The sequence below is a fragment of the Tachysurus vachellii genome, chromosome 8 (assembly GCF_030014155.1).
Source record: "Tachysurus vachellii isolate PV-2020 chromosome 8, HZAU_Pvac_v1, whole genome shotgun sequence".
NCBI lineage: Eukaryota > Metazoa > Chordata > Actinopteri > Siluriformes > Bagridae > Tachysurus > Tachysurus vachellii.
Window position 1 is genome coordinate 10,291,928 of NC_083467.1, and position 17,379 is coordinate 10,309,306.

The 17,379-nt window shown below is 40.9% G+C and overlaps 1 protein-coding gene across 2 annotated transcripts in view; it reads left to right on the forward strand.

Annotated features, from left to right (window-relative positions):
- xpo4 (exportin 4) overlaps positions 1-17,379 on the forward strand; it is a 29,922-nt gene that overhangs the window by 7,277 nt on the left and 5,266 nt on the right. For both annotated transcript variants that reach the window (XM_060876186.1, XM_060876187.1), the window contains exons 3-15: positions 914-1,055; positions 1,147-1,285; positions 2,056-2,172; positions 2,255-2,407; positions 7,092-7,205; positions 11,042-11,199; positions 12,317-12,491; positions 12,873-13,049; positions 13,234-13,376; positions 13,451-13,596; positions 13,788-13,965; positions 15,973-16,132; positions 16,232-16,401. In XM_060876186.1, coding sequence (XP_060732169.1) covers positions 914-1,055; positions 1,147-1,285; positions 2,056-2,172; positions 2,255-2,407; positions 7,092-7,205; positions 11,042-11,199; positions 12,317-12,491; positions 12,873-13,049; positions 13,234-13,376; positions 13,451-13,596; positions 13,788-13,965; positions 15,973-16,132; positions 16,232-16,401 — 1,972 coding nt within the window. The remainder of the gene's footprint in view (positions 1-913; positions 1,056-1,146; positions 1,286-2,055; positions 2,173-2,254; positions 2,408-7,091; positions 7,206-11,041; positions 11,200-12,316; positions 12,492-12,872; positions 13,050-13,233; positions 13,377-13,450; positions 13,597-13,787; positions 13,966-15,972; positions 16,133-16,231; positions 16,402-17,379) is intronic.

A 17,379-nucleotide genomic window follows, 5' to 3' on the forward strand; every position in this document is an offset into this window, starting at 1 on the left:
TAGCTATTCAAGGGTCTTCATGACAACAAATGTCAGAGCAACAGGCCTGTAGTCATATCACAGCAGTATTCACAGTTTTACACTATTTTACATACTTATTTAGAGCAATTTACATTTATCTCATTTATATGACTAAGATGTTGAGGGTTTCTCATGGGTCGGGTAGTAGTAGCTTGGCAGTCCTAGGATTTGAACTCACAATATTCTGATCATCTGATCATCTTAACCACTGAGCATGAGTACCTGAAGTGCACATCTTACACACTGCTCATACTGTTTGTACTATAAAATGACTTAGAACAATGTATAAGTATGCCATTTGGGACACACCTCATGTATTTATCTATTAATAGGCATTAATAGGACAAAAACGCTGTGGTCCACTACATGTGCCGACCAATTCACAGCTTCAGAAAACTCTATGAATACTCTTGTATTTATTTTGTGTAGCGTTTAATAGAATCAGCAGAGTAAATACGAGCCGAAATTCTGTTCACTTTCGTCAGTTTTTACCCATTTGGTATTGAAGGGAATAAATCAAACCTTCCCATGACTGATTAATGCCATTCAGGGCAGATGATTAGCTCTGTTCATAGTGTAGAATAAATTGTAAATGGAAGAAATGAAATGGTGGCATAGTTGGAACTGATCAGAAGGTTGTGAGTTTAAATCTCAGCATCACCAAGCTGCCACTGTCGAGTCCCTGAGCAACCCTGTACCTCAGCTGTACATCTCTGTGTACACGTGTCAGCCGAATGAATAAGTGTAAATATAAAGAAGTCTACTAAAGAATAAACTTAATCTCATGAACCGTGTCTTGTGTTGTGTGGTGAATGTGTACATTGCTTTATGTTAAGCTGAAGTACCCCAGCAGTGTTGGTCTGACAGTGGTGTTGCTCTTTCTCTCTCTCAGAGACCAGTAAGGTGGACTATGTGCTGTTCCAGGCTGCAACTGCCATAATGGAGGCTGTGGTAAGAGAATGGATCTTGCTGGAGAAGAACATTATCGAGTCTCTCCGAACATTCCTCCTCACCTACGTCTTACAGAGACCCAAGTAAGTGTGACCGTGAAAGAACCGGTTCGGATCCTATCTTTCACTCATTACACTTTTAGCTTGGTAACCTTTCTTCTCTCCTCATCCGTAGTCTGCAGAAGTATGTTCGAGAACAGATTTTATTGGCGGTTGCTGTTATAGTGAAGCGTGGCTCATTAGACAAATCCATCAACTGTAAGAGCATCTTCCATGAGGTCAGCCAGCTTATCAGCAGTGGCAATCCAACAGTGGTAAGCTATGAGAATAGATTTAAACTCTTCTTAATAAAAAGGCTAAGAGAAGCATAAAATAATGCTTCAGGTGACACTGGTGCAGCTTTGGGGACATGTTGTAGCAACTGATTATTTTGCTCACTAGAGGGTGCTGTGTGTGTGTAGGACCGCAGGGAGACGAGACGAAAGTGTCACTGATACAAAATTAAGTTGAACACCACACTGTAATTATTTAAACGAATTGTAAGGTAATAATTTATAGACAGTGATAAGTGATCCTGCATTATGGTTCAGTACTATCAGTTCAATCTTTTTCATTTTCTTGAATAATGTTTTAGATTCTAGCCAAATAAAGTGCCTCCAGTTTAGATTTGAGTGATATGATTATTGAAGGAAATATAATCATATCAATTATAATTCACTTCTTTTGTGCTTTGTTGGATTGTCAGCTTTGGTTATTAGTCTTTATTCTTTGCATTAACGTTAACAATTTTCAAAACAACTAGAGACTGAACAAAATGTCTTGATCGTGACCTGTCATCAATTTTTTCCAAAATAAATTGTGTGATGAAACATTGCATGAAATGTTTTAATGTTTTAATAGTTTTAATGGCCAATGTAAAAGTGATCATAGGCCTTGGATTAGGCAGCTTTGCTGTGTATCATATATAAACGTGCCACTGAATTTATGAAACTATTCAGAAACCTGAGTGTATCTTTTTTATTTTTTTACATTTGTTATGGTGTGGTGAATTTATCTGTTTTTATTGCTGTTTTTGTTTCTGAAGCAAACACTGGCATGCTCCATCCTGACAGCTTTGTTAAGCGAGTTCTCCAGCTCCAGTAAAACCAGTAACATTGGCCTCAGTATGGAGTTCCATGGCAGCTGCAAGCGCATCTTTCAGGTTGTCTCTCTTTTTCTATATTTGATCGATTTCCTGTTTTTCATGTTCATTTTTTTCATGTGTGTGCATTCTTATCTCCTAGGAAGACGACCTTAAGCAGATCTTTCTTCTCAACATGGAGGTTTTGCAGGAGTTCAGTCGTAGGGAGAACCTCAATGCCCAGATGTCGTCCGTGTTCCAGCGTTATCTAGCACTGGCCAATCAAGTGCTCAGCTGGAACTTTCTCCCACCTAATCATATCCTTTTAAGAAAATGGGTGGACAATTGCAGTGCATTGTTTTTAAATTCAAATTAATTTGAGAATTGCTTCTCAAAATAGTCTGCTCTGAAATCTATTAATTCCTTATTTGATTTACTCTATTAAAAATATATGAAGTTGATACTGACTCTGACAAAGACAGAAATGGACTCATTGCCTAAAATGTTTCATTCCCTGAACAATCAGTCAGCTCTTTATTGCTTCATGGCACCACGTGAAGTCACCAGTAGGCACTGGTTGCCATAGTAGTGTTTATCACTGCGTGGCACAATTAGCATTCTGTTTGACAAATAATCAGTTTCCTTTTTGCTAAAATGAAACCACCTGTATGGAGCGTGTTTGTATATAAAATTCTGCAGTGTATATCGTATATAAACCAGGCGAAGGAGGAGCAGTATGTGCTCTTTATGTATCACATAAGCTCTAACAGCACCATGTCTCTCCATATTTGTGTACAGTTTAACTTTATCGGATAACTGGACATGACCACATCTAGTGGCCAACATGTGCTGATGCTTATATATGTATTAGTGGAGCATAATAGGTTCAGAGGTGGCCCGAGACCCAGCACTCTAGCTAAAGAAAAGTTAAAATGCTCCCATTCTAGTCATAGACATGTTGATTTTCATTCTAGGCATAAACATGTTCAGACATGTTGATATTTTTTTTTTATAGAAACCTGGTTGTCCTGGATAATTCCAACATTAATTGAAAAGGGCAGATACATTCAGAAGAGAAGCTATGGTATTATGATATTATGTGGTGAGGATTGTTGGTGGTTGCATCACCAGATCTGAAAAGTGAAAAATCAGAAGTATTAGACTGTTACTAATATTAGAGTAAGTAATGTTGGAGCATAAAGGGTTCCTGTTTTGGTGCAGTGCATCTGTGAGTGTGACACAGTGTGAGGATGCCTCCTGTTTTTAATTCATTCTTTTGTGTCTGTGGGCGCGTGTGTCTGTGGGCGAGTGTAAATCATACCATCTTTAAAACACACTGTGTGTCTGTGGTCGCGTGTGTCTGTGGTCGCGTGTGTCTGTGGGCGCTTCTGTGGGCGCGTGTAAATCACACCATGTGTAAATCACACCGTGCGTCTGTGTCGTCGTGCGTCTGTGTCGTCGTGCGTCTGTGTCGTCGTGCGTCTGTGTCGTCGTGCGTCTGTGTCGTCGTGCGTCTGTGTCGTCGTGCGTCTGTGTCGTCGTGCGTCTGTGTCGTCGTGCGTCTGTGTCGTCGTGCGTCTGTGTCGTCGTGCGTCTGTGTCGTCGTGCGTCTGTGTCGTCGTGCGTCTGTGTCGTCGTGCGTCTGTGTCGTCGTGCGTCTGTGTCGTCGTGCGTCTGTGTCGTCGTGCGTCTGTGTCGTCGTGCGTCTGTGTCGTCGTGCGTCTGTGTCGTCGTGCGTCTGTGTCGTCGTGCGTCTGTGTCGTCGTGCGTCTGACGTGACATAATGGTAAATGCACATCGGCCCTGGGGCCCTTCAGGAACTGAGGCTCCTGAAGAGAACACAGGTAACATAACACAGGTATATCTAATAGAGCAAAAGAGTGAACATTTTCTCTAATTAAACAGCAGATATGTGACACAGACATGTGAATAGTTTCAGCAGGTGTTCTGAATTCCTCTTACCCCAATCTCACACGTTCACAGCTCACTCGCTTGCTGTAAAGGTCAGAATCTCAGTGTATGGACAATTTGATTGCTATTAGACAATAGTTATTTCACATCAGTTTACTGTATGTATTACAGTTATGATACAGAAGCGTATTGGCCGAAAATGATTAAAACAGCTCTATCAGGACACAGACAAAAGATGAAATACTCTTTAGGTTTAGATCCATAAAGATAGACCTGTCAGGAGCCAGTTTTTATACATTACAAGTAATGTTAATGATATTGATAATTATTAGAAGGAGATTAAATGCACTGTTTGGTTTAGTTTTTTCCTTTCTGTTCAGTGCACTCCTGCTCAAAACCGAGCAACAACACTGAAACCTTTAAAATGGAAGGTCAATCCGAGGAAAATTAAACTGCACAAGTCTATAGGCAAGTGTATTATTTAACTTTTTTTATTTTTACTGCTGCTACTAAAATGTTATTTAAGAATTTAATTTCTTGATACTCCCAAAGGCAAATAAATGTGTGAAAGGATGCAGGAAATAAAGAAATTAGGAAACTTTTGTGATTTACTGAAGGTTTTTTCTCCTAATGCACACAAATTTATTGATCCACCTACAATCTGACTGCTATGGAATGTTTGTACTTCATGTTTTTTTTTTCTGTACCTTTGTATTTCGCATCACATTCCTACTTTCTTTGATGTTGCTAGTTATATTACATCTGTCTTCGTGTTGCTTTCCGTGCTTCATCATGGGCTGCACGTGCTAGTGATTGTATATGGGTGTGTTAGCTCTTTTGGGTGCTAATCCCACTCAGGCAGGCCGTGTGCCTCTCTGTCTGTTTACAGGGATCTGGGCTGGCGGCAGCACCAACTAGGATCACATATCGCTTTCAAAGAGTGCCTTTATCGCTCCTGATAAGTGTGCCTTTAAACACGCGAGTCACAGAGGATCTGCCAGGAATGTTGAGCAGGCGCATGTGTCTCAGTGTGTTTGTATAGACAGAGTGAGATCACAGTAATTGCTGACTGGGTGGTACGTGGAGGAGATACTCCTCTGGGACTAAGAGCATTTATTAAGGGCACTCATGAGGACAGTATGTGTGCTGCATGGATGTGCGTGCACACATGTTAACTTAAGGCCTGTGCTCAAAAATGTGTTCCTGACAGCCGTGTCTGCTTTATTCCCCTCAAAGTGCCGCAGTGTGTATGTAGTCTCCGCTCCGGCATGTGTGGCATCTGTCCACACCCCCCTCCCTCTGCTCCTGGAGTGTGTGGAGGTGTCATATGTGAGACTAGACACGGCTCCCGCTGCTCCTCTACCACTCCATATCTCTCTTCAGCTTTAACTGCTGCAGGGCAGGTCAAGCCTGGGCCTTGTGTCAGTCAGGTGCTTTGAATGGGTGAGGGGGATGAAAGACGACACACACAAAACAGCAGTGGTTTTCCAGGACATGTGTTATTGGATGGGAGGAGGGAGTGTGTAGAGAGGGCATTCCTGAAGTGTTGGGTAGTGATGGAGTCTTAAAGGAGAGGATGTGACACTTAAAGACTGTAATATCCCTCGCACATCTTGGCTGGTTGTCATTGGATGCCACTCAGCACTCAATAATTATGTTCTCAAAATGTGTGCATCTATATCTATCCAGAGCCCCAAGAACAAAGTTAAATAGATACTTCATTTTACCCCAAATTTTTTCTTATACTATTTTTCTTGCACATTTGTCACTGATTTCAGATTCTCTAAATATCTACTTCATAAAAACTAAAGGAAATTTTCTTCATGTTACTTAAATACATCTTTATATATCCCAGCTTTGGAGGTTGGTGTCAGAGTCCCGGGTCCAGCACCCTGGAGCAGAGAGGGTTAAGGGCCTTGCTCAAGGGCCCAACAGTGGCAGCTTGGCAGTGCTGGGGGTTTGAACCCTGATCCTCTGATCAACAACCCGGCCATTAATCTGGTAATTTGACATTTTGTTTGTATAAAGGAGTTATAAGTTTTTTATATTTAACTAGATTTAGTGATGGAAAAAGTGGGTTTTTTTCTTTATGCATGCAAAAGCCAGCAGTTAATGTCCCATACACACCTGTAACAGAGAGCATAGTACGGTACTGTTTTCTTCTTGGCAATTCAATGAAGCATAGAACATGTCACTCTATGTGTGCTAAGTGACCTGAACAGATTTTGCAAGATGTTGAGTATATGACCAAAGCTAATACGGGTCAAAATCAACACACTGGATTTCCACTTTATTTTGCTCATATACCAGGAAGGTTTGGCTCCAGCTCTGCTTTCCTCTCCCCTCCTTAACATGGGTCATGCAGAGTTCTACTGCCCCAGTGCTATATTTATAAAGCCATAAGGACAGGCCTGGTTTTGGGGGAGACGACACTCACCACTTGCTCAGACTTTCTCACACACACACACACACACACACACACACACACACACACACACACACACACCACAGTGCTTTCAACTGACGCTGATTGTTTGAGTGTGTTGGCATTCGAGTTGTTTTTGTTTGTTACTGTACTGCACATTTATATAGTTACTACTGTGTGTGTGTATTTATGCATATGTGCGTGTATGTAGGGAGTGACTGTAGTTCAAGTCCAGAGGAATGCTTGGCCTTTGCCGGTAACTGGCCTTGATCATACATTCCTGTGGGAGACTCTCTCTCTTTATTTCTCTCTCTCTCTCTCTCTCTCTCTCTCTCTCTCTCTCTCTCTCTCTTTATTTTTTTCTGTCTCCCCATCCCTCCCTGTCTCCCTCTTTTTCCAGTGGATTATTAAGTGGGTGACCTTGAAGTACAGATTTTGTGGGAGGGGACAGTTGGGCTTAACTGTAGTAAGACTCTTTAACACTTTTAGAAAGAGGGAAAGCTTGAAGTGGGAGATAATTAGAGGGGCTTCTCTCTGCAGACAGATACTTTGACAAACAAAACTGATAGAAACAGAAAAGCTGAAACTAGTGAGGTGGCGACGTGTTCGCTTTTCAAGACTGCCGTGTGATTTTGTGATGCTGGTGACCTTAACTAAGATGCCACTAGGCAGACACTACATTGCCATGTTTGAAGCCACGCAGAACGTCATGCTGAAGCCTACTGAGTCCTGGAGGGAAGCACTTCTGGACCACAGAGTTATGGACCTATTCTTTACTGTGAGTAATCTCTTGTTTTTTTTTATTCATTCACTCTAGAGTTTGGTGCAGATGTGTGATGTTCTTAGAAACAAATCCAGTTACTCCAACTTACTCCTTCATGATGTTATCCTTACCTACTCATTTCCTGTCACTCCTTCTGCCTATTGAATGGATGCTGTATTTGTGTAGGTGTGCTTAGTGCACTGACTTCCCAAGCTCTCTCCTTTTATTTCTGTCTCTCAGTTTATCCATACAGCCATCTGTCCATCTTTTTTATCAGATTATGAACATTGACCATCACTATTACGTATCAATGCAGCTTCAAAAAAGAACGGTGTGAGGAATATGGGAGCACTTCACTTTGTTCACTTTTGATGGGAATTGCAGTCTGTCTGTCATCATTCAGATGCATAATGAAAACACAACCTCAGTTGATTTAGTAGATTCACTAGACACTAATAGGGGAGCAAACATTACAGTACATAATCACTTTCTGTCAGATTTCCTGGTACTTGCATCTAATAATTGACATTTGATGATGATGATGATGTTGATGATGAATGCATTTAGGCAAACACTCCTAATGTCCACAACACCTTGTGACCTTGCAAACTAAATTGTGTGTCCCATAACTATTTGAGTAAATAACTTATTTGAGTTATGTCGGACTTCAAATGGTCATTATGAAGGCATGTGTTCATGTGCAGAAATTGATTTATAGCCTAAAAGGTAATGTTATTCTGTTTTTAATCTCTTCCCACTCTCTCATAGAGTACCCAACAGTATACTGTGAATAAAATATGTGATTACTTATTTAATTGTCAAAACAAATTGACAAATTAGTCAAGTACACTTTCTATTAAAAATGTGTATGAAATGGGAATAATGTGAGTGATTTATCACCAGAAATGATTGATTAATAATTATCTGTATTTCAAAAGCGACTGTTACTGGCTTTGTATTTAAAAAAAAAAAAACTAATGCGGAAACCACTCACTGCGGAAGATGCCAGAGCAGTCAAGCTGGTTGAAACAAGTGCCAGTTTAAGAGTTTCATGATGGGGTATGGGGTAAAAACCATAGGCAATGCTGGCTGATCGAAAGGATCCTGACGTGTGGAACAAATCCGTCATTTTTCCATCATCATCTAGAGCACGTCTTCCAAATACTCCTCCCCTTTCCTTCAGTATATACGCATGGTCTCCCTGAGCCTACCGACTTCTACTAACTGCTCTACTGACTTCATCAGTGCCAGCCGGTTCTGCTGCCAGATTCATTAGAACGGGTCAAGGGAAATCCCAAAAAAGTTTTGAGTGTTCAAAATGCTTTAGTGGTGTGTCATTTCTGCCTTCTCATTGAAATTGAAATTTGCTGGATCTCATCTGTGCTTTATGTCATCTGTAGACCACAGCTAGCCTTGAAATCTCAGTGAAATATCAAGAACTTCATTAACCAATGAGCAGTAAACCTGGATGAATAGAAAAGCATACGAAGGCTTCTGTTCTGACTAAAGAAGCTGTCGGTCAGTTTTCCTCTGTGTGACATTTGGTTTTATTTGGAGAGGGTCGAGGAATTGTTTTTGTTGGGCCAAAATGTAGTCAGCTGTTTCGCTCCATGTCTTGGTGTGTGGTGTGTTTTTCTATGCTCATACCTGATATAATGCTTTATACTCTCAGCTGTGACAGAGGGGCAGGTGTGGCATGAGGCCACGCGTTGCAGGGGTCAGAGGTGAGTGTTAACGGCTGGCTGGTTTAGACTCTGACCCCTGAATGAAGAGCTCCTGTAGTCTGTCACTGACCTTGAAGTGAAGCCCTGTGGTCTGTTACTTGGGCAGACAGGGAGACGTTGAGCGTTTCGCATCTGATGGGACGGACGCTTTGATGTAGCTCCGGATTCCCTGGAAAAAGACAACAGGATGAGAGAATCAAGCACAGCCTAAAATAAACTCACTCGCTTCGCTTCACACCTAATAAAGCTATGACTACACTAACATTTTCCTATTCAAACCCAAGACTAGCAAGGAGTGTTTTTGTTTGTGGTTTCAGTTTATTTTTACACACACATACACCCTCTGTCCCTCATCCACATGGACACATACTTGTGATTAACAAATGGCAGTTATAATTTGGTTGCTTTTTTTTTTTTTTTTTTTTTTTTTTTAAATGCGGCCAAGAAATGTTTTGGAATCAGATCAGTCCATCAGCCTTTCTCTGAACACATGTGTGGTTCGTTTATGGACTAAGCAGTTTCATGTTTTGTTGTAGCTGATTGAGATAAATGCTATAATGATGATGATTATTAGTTGCCCTTTGCTGTAGTAACTGGAGCTGTATAGCCTCTGATGATCTGATCGAGAACAAAAGGTCTGCTCAGGAAATGGACAGAAGTTATCTCCTGCTTTGTCTTCCTCCTAAAAATGGTTCTCTGTGTCTGACAGGAGGCATCTAAATGAATATATGTCAGTCTAACTATAGTTGGATTCAAGGCAGTTGGAATAGTTTGCGTGGTGTGGATGTCCGTAAGCGCAGCTGTTTTTACTGCCCACGTAACTTTGACCTCGTGCTCGGGCTCTCTATTTAGCCCTATCTTTTCCTTTGGCTTTGTCTCATCTACCTCTCATTCACCTCCTCCCCTTCTCTCCCTCTTTCTCTTCTGTATCAGCTCACCAAATTAATTCACACTGTGGAAAAAGTGTCCAGTCCTCCACTAGATAAATCATAGCCGCACCATGTTAACCGTATTGGGTCTTTTGTCCAGCTGGTGAAGATAGGAAGTGGTGCGTGTTCCAGGACTTTAGAGCAAATTGTAGTTCTGCAGCGATGTGTGCTCATAAAAACATTTTACATTTTGTTTCTTTTTTGATCTGAAGCGTCATTGTCGGAATATTTGGTGGACACACAGCGTAAGGCTTTGAGATACGAAAAAAAAAAAAACGAGCTGTGGAAAAAAAATAAAAAGCCCAATAAGAAGTGAAGAGGATTTTGTGCCAAACATCCGCTCTGCAGTGGAACCACATGTGCTTCTGGAATGGGAGAGCAGGGCACTGAACTAAACACACACTCTTAGCCATGGTGCCGCTATGGCCGGGGATCTCCCGCTCCTCACAAACTGATGAGATACTAAGTACTCTGAACCGTCTCCGAACTGCAATTCGAGTTTGACTTTTTTATGTTAAGCATTATTCTCTAGAGAGTGACGAGGGAGCGTTTTGCTTCAGTAGGTAAGCTCTCTTTCCGATTCTTCACACACTCTACCTTTCACTTTTGTGACAGATTTTCGTTCTTTGCATGACTTTAAAATCAAAGACAGATTTGTCGTTTCAAGTAAGGCAGAGCAAAAAGGAGAGGGAGTGGGTGTGTATGTGAGACAGAGATGCTTTTCTGTGTAATTCAGAAAGACTGTGTGTGAGCTCCCCAGCTGTGTGTTTGATCAGCTGCCAGTCTGCTGTTCCTCCTGCTGCAGAATGCCTAAAGGGTTTATATACCCTCACCAATTCTTTCACTTCTCTCTCACTCTCTGTTGCTCTCTTGCTTATTCCCTCTCCTGCACGCACACACATTCTTTCACATTCTATAATTCTTCTACTTTATCTCAGTCTTTTATACTATGCCTCCTAACCTAAGAGGACCGTCTCTGTCAGCTATGCAAAGGAGTTCATGTCGCTTTCAGGATGTGTGTCTTTCTCAGGTGTCTTGTGTGATTTTTGTTTAGCTCAGTGTGTAGTATAAAAAAAAAAAAAAAATAGGTCAAATTTGTAACATGGATTAGTGAGTTAAAGATGTCTTTTTTTTGTTTATGGAATTTGTTTGTGTTTAATGCAAAACTTGAGTGATCGCTCTCTCTCGGCTTTCACAGGTACACAGGAAGATTCGCGAAGACTCCGACATGGCCCAGGATTCCCTGCAGTGTTTGGCCCAGCTGGCGTCTATGCATGGGCCCATTTTCCCAGATGAGAGTGCTCAGGTCACTTACGTCGCCCACCTTGTGGAAGGGCTACTTAACATGATCAATGGGTGAGTGAGAATCAATGCATCGTAGCCAGTCTTTTTCATTGTAAAGACATAAATCTGCTAAATCGTTTTTGTTTGTGGTTGTACATTTGGAAATGTTGACACCAGTTGATAAATAGTCCTAAGTTAAATTTCTAAGCTTCTCTAGGTCAATATGTAATATACAGAAGGATCAGTTTATTGCAAATAGCACATACACCCGGGCTCCTGAAATCCGATCCATCGATGGTGGAGTGAGTCAGGGTCTCTCTCCTCTATTCTTCCCTCTGCTTCACTTGCCACTCCATAATCACCTATTTTTGGAGCTTTTTTCCAATTGCATCATCGGAAAACCATGCAGAAGGTCCGTTGTGATTGAACTGTTCTGCTTGCAATTTAAATCCATCTGATATGGGTTCCAGCTGTAGTAGTGAGCATAAGGGAAGCAGATCTCTGTTAGTGTTCTTGCATTTTTAAAGGGAAAGAATTCAGACAATCCAGGTAGTGTTCACCGCACTGAAGGGATTTGAATGGAATTCATTTGCCTACAAACTTGAAAGCATCTGCACTTAAATGAAAATATGAATGGTGTTGTGTTGATTTGAAACATTCCCACACGTCGTGCTGTGATTCCTCTCGGCTTTCACGCTCCGACACAGATGATGATTTATGTTTGACACTTGTTCTTTTAAAAACTTCCACCATTATTCTTGCCTTTTATGCATTTGTTTAGTCTGAACCACTTAAATCACTTTAGTTCTGACCTTTGTGGAAAAGGAGAGTGCTTATTTCTTTCTTTCTGAAATATACTGAAGTACCCTGACTAAAACTGATTCTGGTTATAGAGTAACGATGCGTTTCATGGCCTTTATACAATGTAAATTTGCTGCAGTGGGATTTACATATAAAAATGAATAAAAGATGAAATTCATCATTTTGCATGAGGCTTTAGTTTAAATGTAGCTGTTTATAAAGCTTTTTTTTAAATTATTCACTCCTCTTTATTAATCAAATCCATTGATTGCTGCTATTAATGCAAATGGCATGAATGTAATACTTTCGGTCCTCATGCTGTTGCATTTTTTTAGTGTAGGAGTATAAATGTCGTATAACACTAATTCTTTTGTACGTGTTTGAGCAGGATTGAGATCGAAGACTCTGAAGCAGTTGGCATCTCAAACATCATCAGTAACCTGATTGCTACATTTCCCCGGAGTGTTCTCACCGCTTTACCAACCGAACTTTTCTCCTCCTTCATCAACTGCCTGACTCTGCTCACCTGTTCCTTTGGACGTAGCGCTGCCCTTGAGGAGGTGGTGAGTACTAGAATCTTTATTATGGATTCAATTATTTTATCCTTAATGCTCTTAAAGTATTAAACCCCTGTACTGAGTATACACTAAAATTTACCACATCAGATCTAAAAATGACTGTTTTTCTTGCTATATCCCAGCAACATTTTTGGACTGATTGTATTCTTAAACCATGACCTAGTGAACTAGTATCAGGGCATATTTATTGATATTTAAAAGCACTATTTAAAGTAGCTCTGGATAAAGCGCGTCTGCCAAATCCCAATGTAAATATATAAATAAGTCATTTTAAAATCAGCTGCTGATGAACTTCTAATATATATTTTCCCCCCACGCACTCAATCCTGCACTTGATTGTAATGAACATCCCTTCTATATTTTTAGTTGGATAAAGATGACATGGTTTATATGGAAGCGTATGATAAGCTGTTGGAGTCATGGCTCACACTGGTACAGGAGGATGAGCACTTCCCCCGTGGCTGCTTTGTTCAACCCGCTGTGCAGGTCTTCAACTCTTACATTCAGTGTCACCTTGCAGCACCTGATGGAACTAGAAACCTGGTGAGAGCACTTCATCCATCCACCCATACATCCATCTCTCTCTCAACAATTCTTCCACTCCTGTAGCTGTTAGATGTTTCTCATCTTTCTATCTTCTACAAATCTGTAGTGTGTTTTTATCCTGAACTTATCATGTAAACTGGCAGATCTGATCCTTTGTGTCATCTTTATCTCTTCTGTCTAGACTGCAAATGGTGTTGCATCTCATGAAGAGGAGGAGATAAATGAATTGCAGGAGGACGACCGAGAACTGTTTTCAGATCAGTTAGCAAGTATCGGCATGTTAGGGCGCATCGCAGCAGAACACTGCATCCCTCTACTTACAAAGTAAGAGCACAACCTCACCTTTATCTAATCCTGAAGCAATTCACGTTAACCAGCGATTTGTGTGTTGTTTTTAGCTTATTAGAGGACAGAGTTACACGGCTTCATGGACAGCTTCAGAGACACCAACAGCACCTCATGGCCTCATCAGAGCCAGACTGTGTGGACCGAAAAGTTTTAGATGACCTCTACGAAGACATTCACTGGCTCATCTTAGTCGCAGGTCTGTCTCAGACCAAAAAGAGTGAAATTAACATTTTTTTTTTACTTTTTAAGTTTCATGTCCTAGGTCTATTGTTAACAAATTTAAGAAATATAAAATATGTTCTGTTTCTAAGCTTTAATGGCTCTCAGCTTTACAGGAAAAGGCAAACCGTGATATTTGATTGTTTCTTTTTTGGGGGGGTTTGACAGGCTACCTCTTAGCTGATGATCCTCAGGGGGAGACACCGATGATACCCACAGAGGTGATGGAGTTCTCTATAAAACACTCCACTGAGGTGGATATCAATACCACGCTGCAGGTCCTCGGCTCGCCTGGAGAGAAAGCCTCCTCTATTCCGGGCTGCAACAGAACAGACTCCGTCATCAGGTAAAGAGATCAAGAAGAGATGGGTAGGCTCGGTTAACCCACATCAGAGAAGGACATTTTCCTGGGGTACTTTTTTCACATTGTGGAAGTGGTCATGTTTCTCTGGCTTTAGTGAGCAGGCTTGTGAGCTATAGTATTTCTATATGTAGATATATGTAGTATCTATTTATATATGTAGTATATGTAGATATATGTAGTATCTGTACTGTGAGGTGACCTAAGTGCAAACGGTGCATGATTGTCAGCAGCTTAACTCTGAGTAATATCAGCTGAATGATCTTTAGCAGCTTTAGCAGCAGGAAATGATGTATGTGTACAGGGGTGGTGTAGCACATTGTCTGATCTGCCCTGGTAGCAGCAGTTCTGTTGCCCCTGAGTGAATGTCCTGGCCTTGTTCCAGGCAGAGTGGCCACGCGAGTAGCAGCTCTGGCGCCAGCCGAGTCTCTAATGCCATGCTGCATGCATTATTCAATTAGAGCCAGGACAGGTGCTGTGCTGAGAGAGGGGAATAGGGGAAGTGTATGAATGGAAAGCAGAGGGGGTTTGAGGTGACTGAAGGGTAGAAAGGGTTTTTATATGGTCTTACCTGTTTCTAGTGTTAAAAGGTCACTATGCCATCTTATATGACTTTATAATCATGTCAGACATAAGTGATCATGTTTGTATTAGTTCAAAGATAAAGCCAGTAATGTAGCAAAATGTTAACATACCAATAGTGCAGCTAGAGAGGCTGAGTTCTGTATTCTTTGAGTTCTTTAAGGCTTTATCTACAGACCTTTCTGTTGGTGATGTGAAAATGGGAGAGAGAGAACAGAGGTCAGGGCTGAGGAATTGAAAGGATGCTGTGTTGATGGGTTCATGATGGGTTCAGCAGTAGGAGAGCTTTGGGGAACGGTAAGAGAATAGCAGAGGGGTAAAGGATTTGGAGAGACAGTAGGTTGGTGACTCGGGGTTGGATGGAGGATTTGGAAAGACAGTGGGCTGAAGGATTAAGTTTCCTAATAACAGCTCCTGACCCCACAGCTCTGAAATGTCAGTTGGGTTTGTTTTTGCAAACAATGTAAACCATTTGCCTGTGCTGCCCTGGCTCTTCAGAGAAGGCATATCTGTTTTACAGGTCATTAATCTGTAGTAAGCCACTCTTTGTTATCCTCTTGTTCTTTCCATTGGAGGTGGAACAAAAGCGTCAGTGTGGTTTTTAAGACTTTTGTATAATTTTATTCTTTCTCTACATGAAATTCTGCACCTCTTTTCTACTTTAACGGAAATGCCATTTCTCATTAGCCATTAATGAGATACTGTCACTGCCAGGATTCATAAAGCACCTTTGAGCTGAAACTCACTCTTGAATGTTGAATTGAATGAATTGGATATTTGGACTTGTATTAACATCTGAGTTTAACCAAGATTGTTTGTACTGAGGACCTGCTTTCATCAGACATGATGTTCAACAGTTTTAGAATAACATGGCATTTTGTTGCATTATTTTGAGATTATAAACTATGGAACTTCTGCATTCATCAAAAGTTAACAGTGGTCTGTATTGTTTGCAAGCAGTGGTTTGTGTCGGGAAGAACAATTCCATCCACTGTTGTCTATATTTTAGTTATTCAGCACTTTTGGCACAAGTTAGCAGAATTAGCGGTTTTGAAGCACAAAAAACAAAATCTACCCCACTTTGTAGTGTTTTCCAAAGTCACACCCCAAAACACATGCACATGCCTGAGTTTTAGGCAAGAGGAAGAGCCTTTCAGCTGATGGTTTAGATGATTGCTAGACATGTACATGATTCCATGTGCTGGTTATTTAGTTGTTTGTAAATGGAGAAGAAAAAAAATAAGGTGGACCACACAGGTCAGAGTATGTTTCTCTGTAGAAAGTTTCCTCTGTTTTGTTTAGTGTTAGGAATGTGAGAAGAACTTCACCAAATATAAGAATAGTTTCTGACAGTATTGACAGTCAGGCTGTAGATTCAATAAGATCTGTATGTCATTTCTCTCCCCTTAGATTGTTATCAGCTGTGTTGAGGACATCAGAGGTGGAGTCTCGGGCAACACGGGCAAGTCTAACAGAACTGTTGAGCCCTCAGATGGGAAAAGACATTGTGTGGTTTCTGCGGCGCTGGGCCAAAACTTACCTTCTAGTGGATGAGAAACTGTATGGTCAGGTGAGATGGCATTCACTGAGCTTAATTATTTTGAGACGCTACTAACTGTAAATACGAACAAATGCACACTTTTTTTTTCCTCTCACTTCCTGCCTGTAGATCAGTATGCCCTTAAGCACAGCCTTTGGGGCTGACACTGAGGGGTCTCAATGGATTGTGGGTTACCTGCTGGAGAAGGTGATTAATAATCTCTCCGTATGGAGCTCTGAGCCTGACTTGGCAAATGACACAGTGGAATTGTTGGTCACGTTAGTGGAAAAGAGAGAGAGGTATGTGTGAATATTTGTGCGAGGATAACATAGCTGATCATTAAGATAATAGTGGATTAAGTTGTGTATGCATTTCTGTATGTTTGCACCACCTGTTGGTGAAAACACAGTAGTGATCAAAGTATCAAAGATATAAGATGAAGATTGGCATACAGTGATGCCTCGAGATACGAGTTTAATTCATTCTGTGACTTTGCTCGTATCTCAAATTGCTCGTATCTCAAAACAATTTTCCCATTTAAATGAATTGAAATCCTATTAATCCGTTCCAGCTCGCAAAATTCCACTGCAGTTGTTTTGTTTGTGTTTTGAATATGAAAAATGTACAGTACCTGTATTTATAAAATGACAAATATTGTATAAAAACATACAGTAATAAAAGAGAATGTTAAAAAAATAAATTGGTTTTACTTTACGGAAACGCACAGAGGTTGAGGGAGGAGTAAACAGGCGGAATTTTGTCTCGTATGTACACTTTCGCGTTCGTTCACTTACTCGCTACTTTACACTCTTAATGCTAGTTTACACTTAAATGGAACTTAACTAAACTTCACTAAAATTAAAGAACTTAAATCAAGCATCGCGTTAGTTCTGGCAGGCCACGTCGTCAAGCGTGCATCAGCTGTTAATCAGCTGTCCACGATGCGCACCAATCCGGTTACGACATCCATATTACCCGACCATTTAAATTCTCATTCATTGAGCCGCTTTCTAGCGCTTCGCTGCTGCTGCGATTTAAACTCCCTCCTCCAACCCCGACTCCACCATGCCGGAACCTGTGTTCGTTGTACCAGTTTACGTCATAAATCTCCACATATTTTTCTCTCTCTCCCTCCCTCTCTAATTATTTAATTATTTATTTATTCATTCATTTATTACTTTCCAAAAACGCGTAAGCGAGCAAATCGAATACTATGCATGATTAGTGGTTCTGTTATACGGGGGTCTATTCTATTTTCGCTGCTTTCTCTGCTCTGA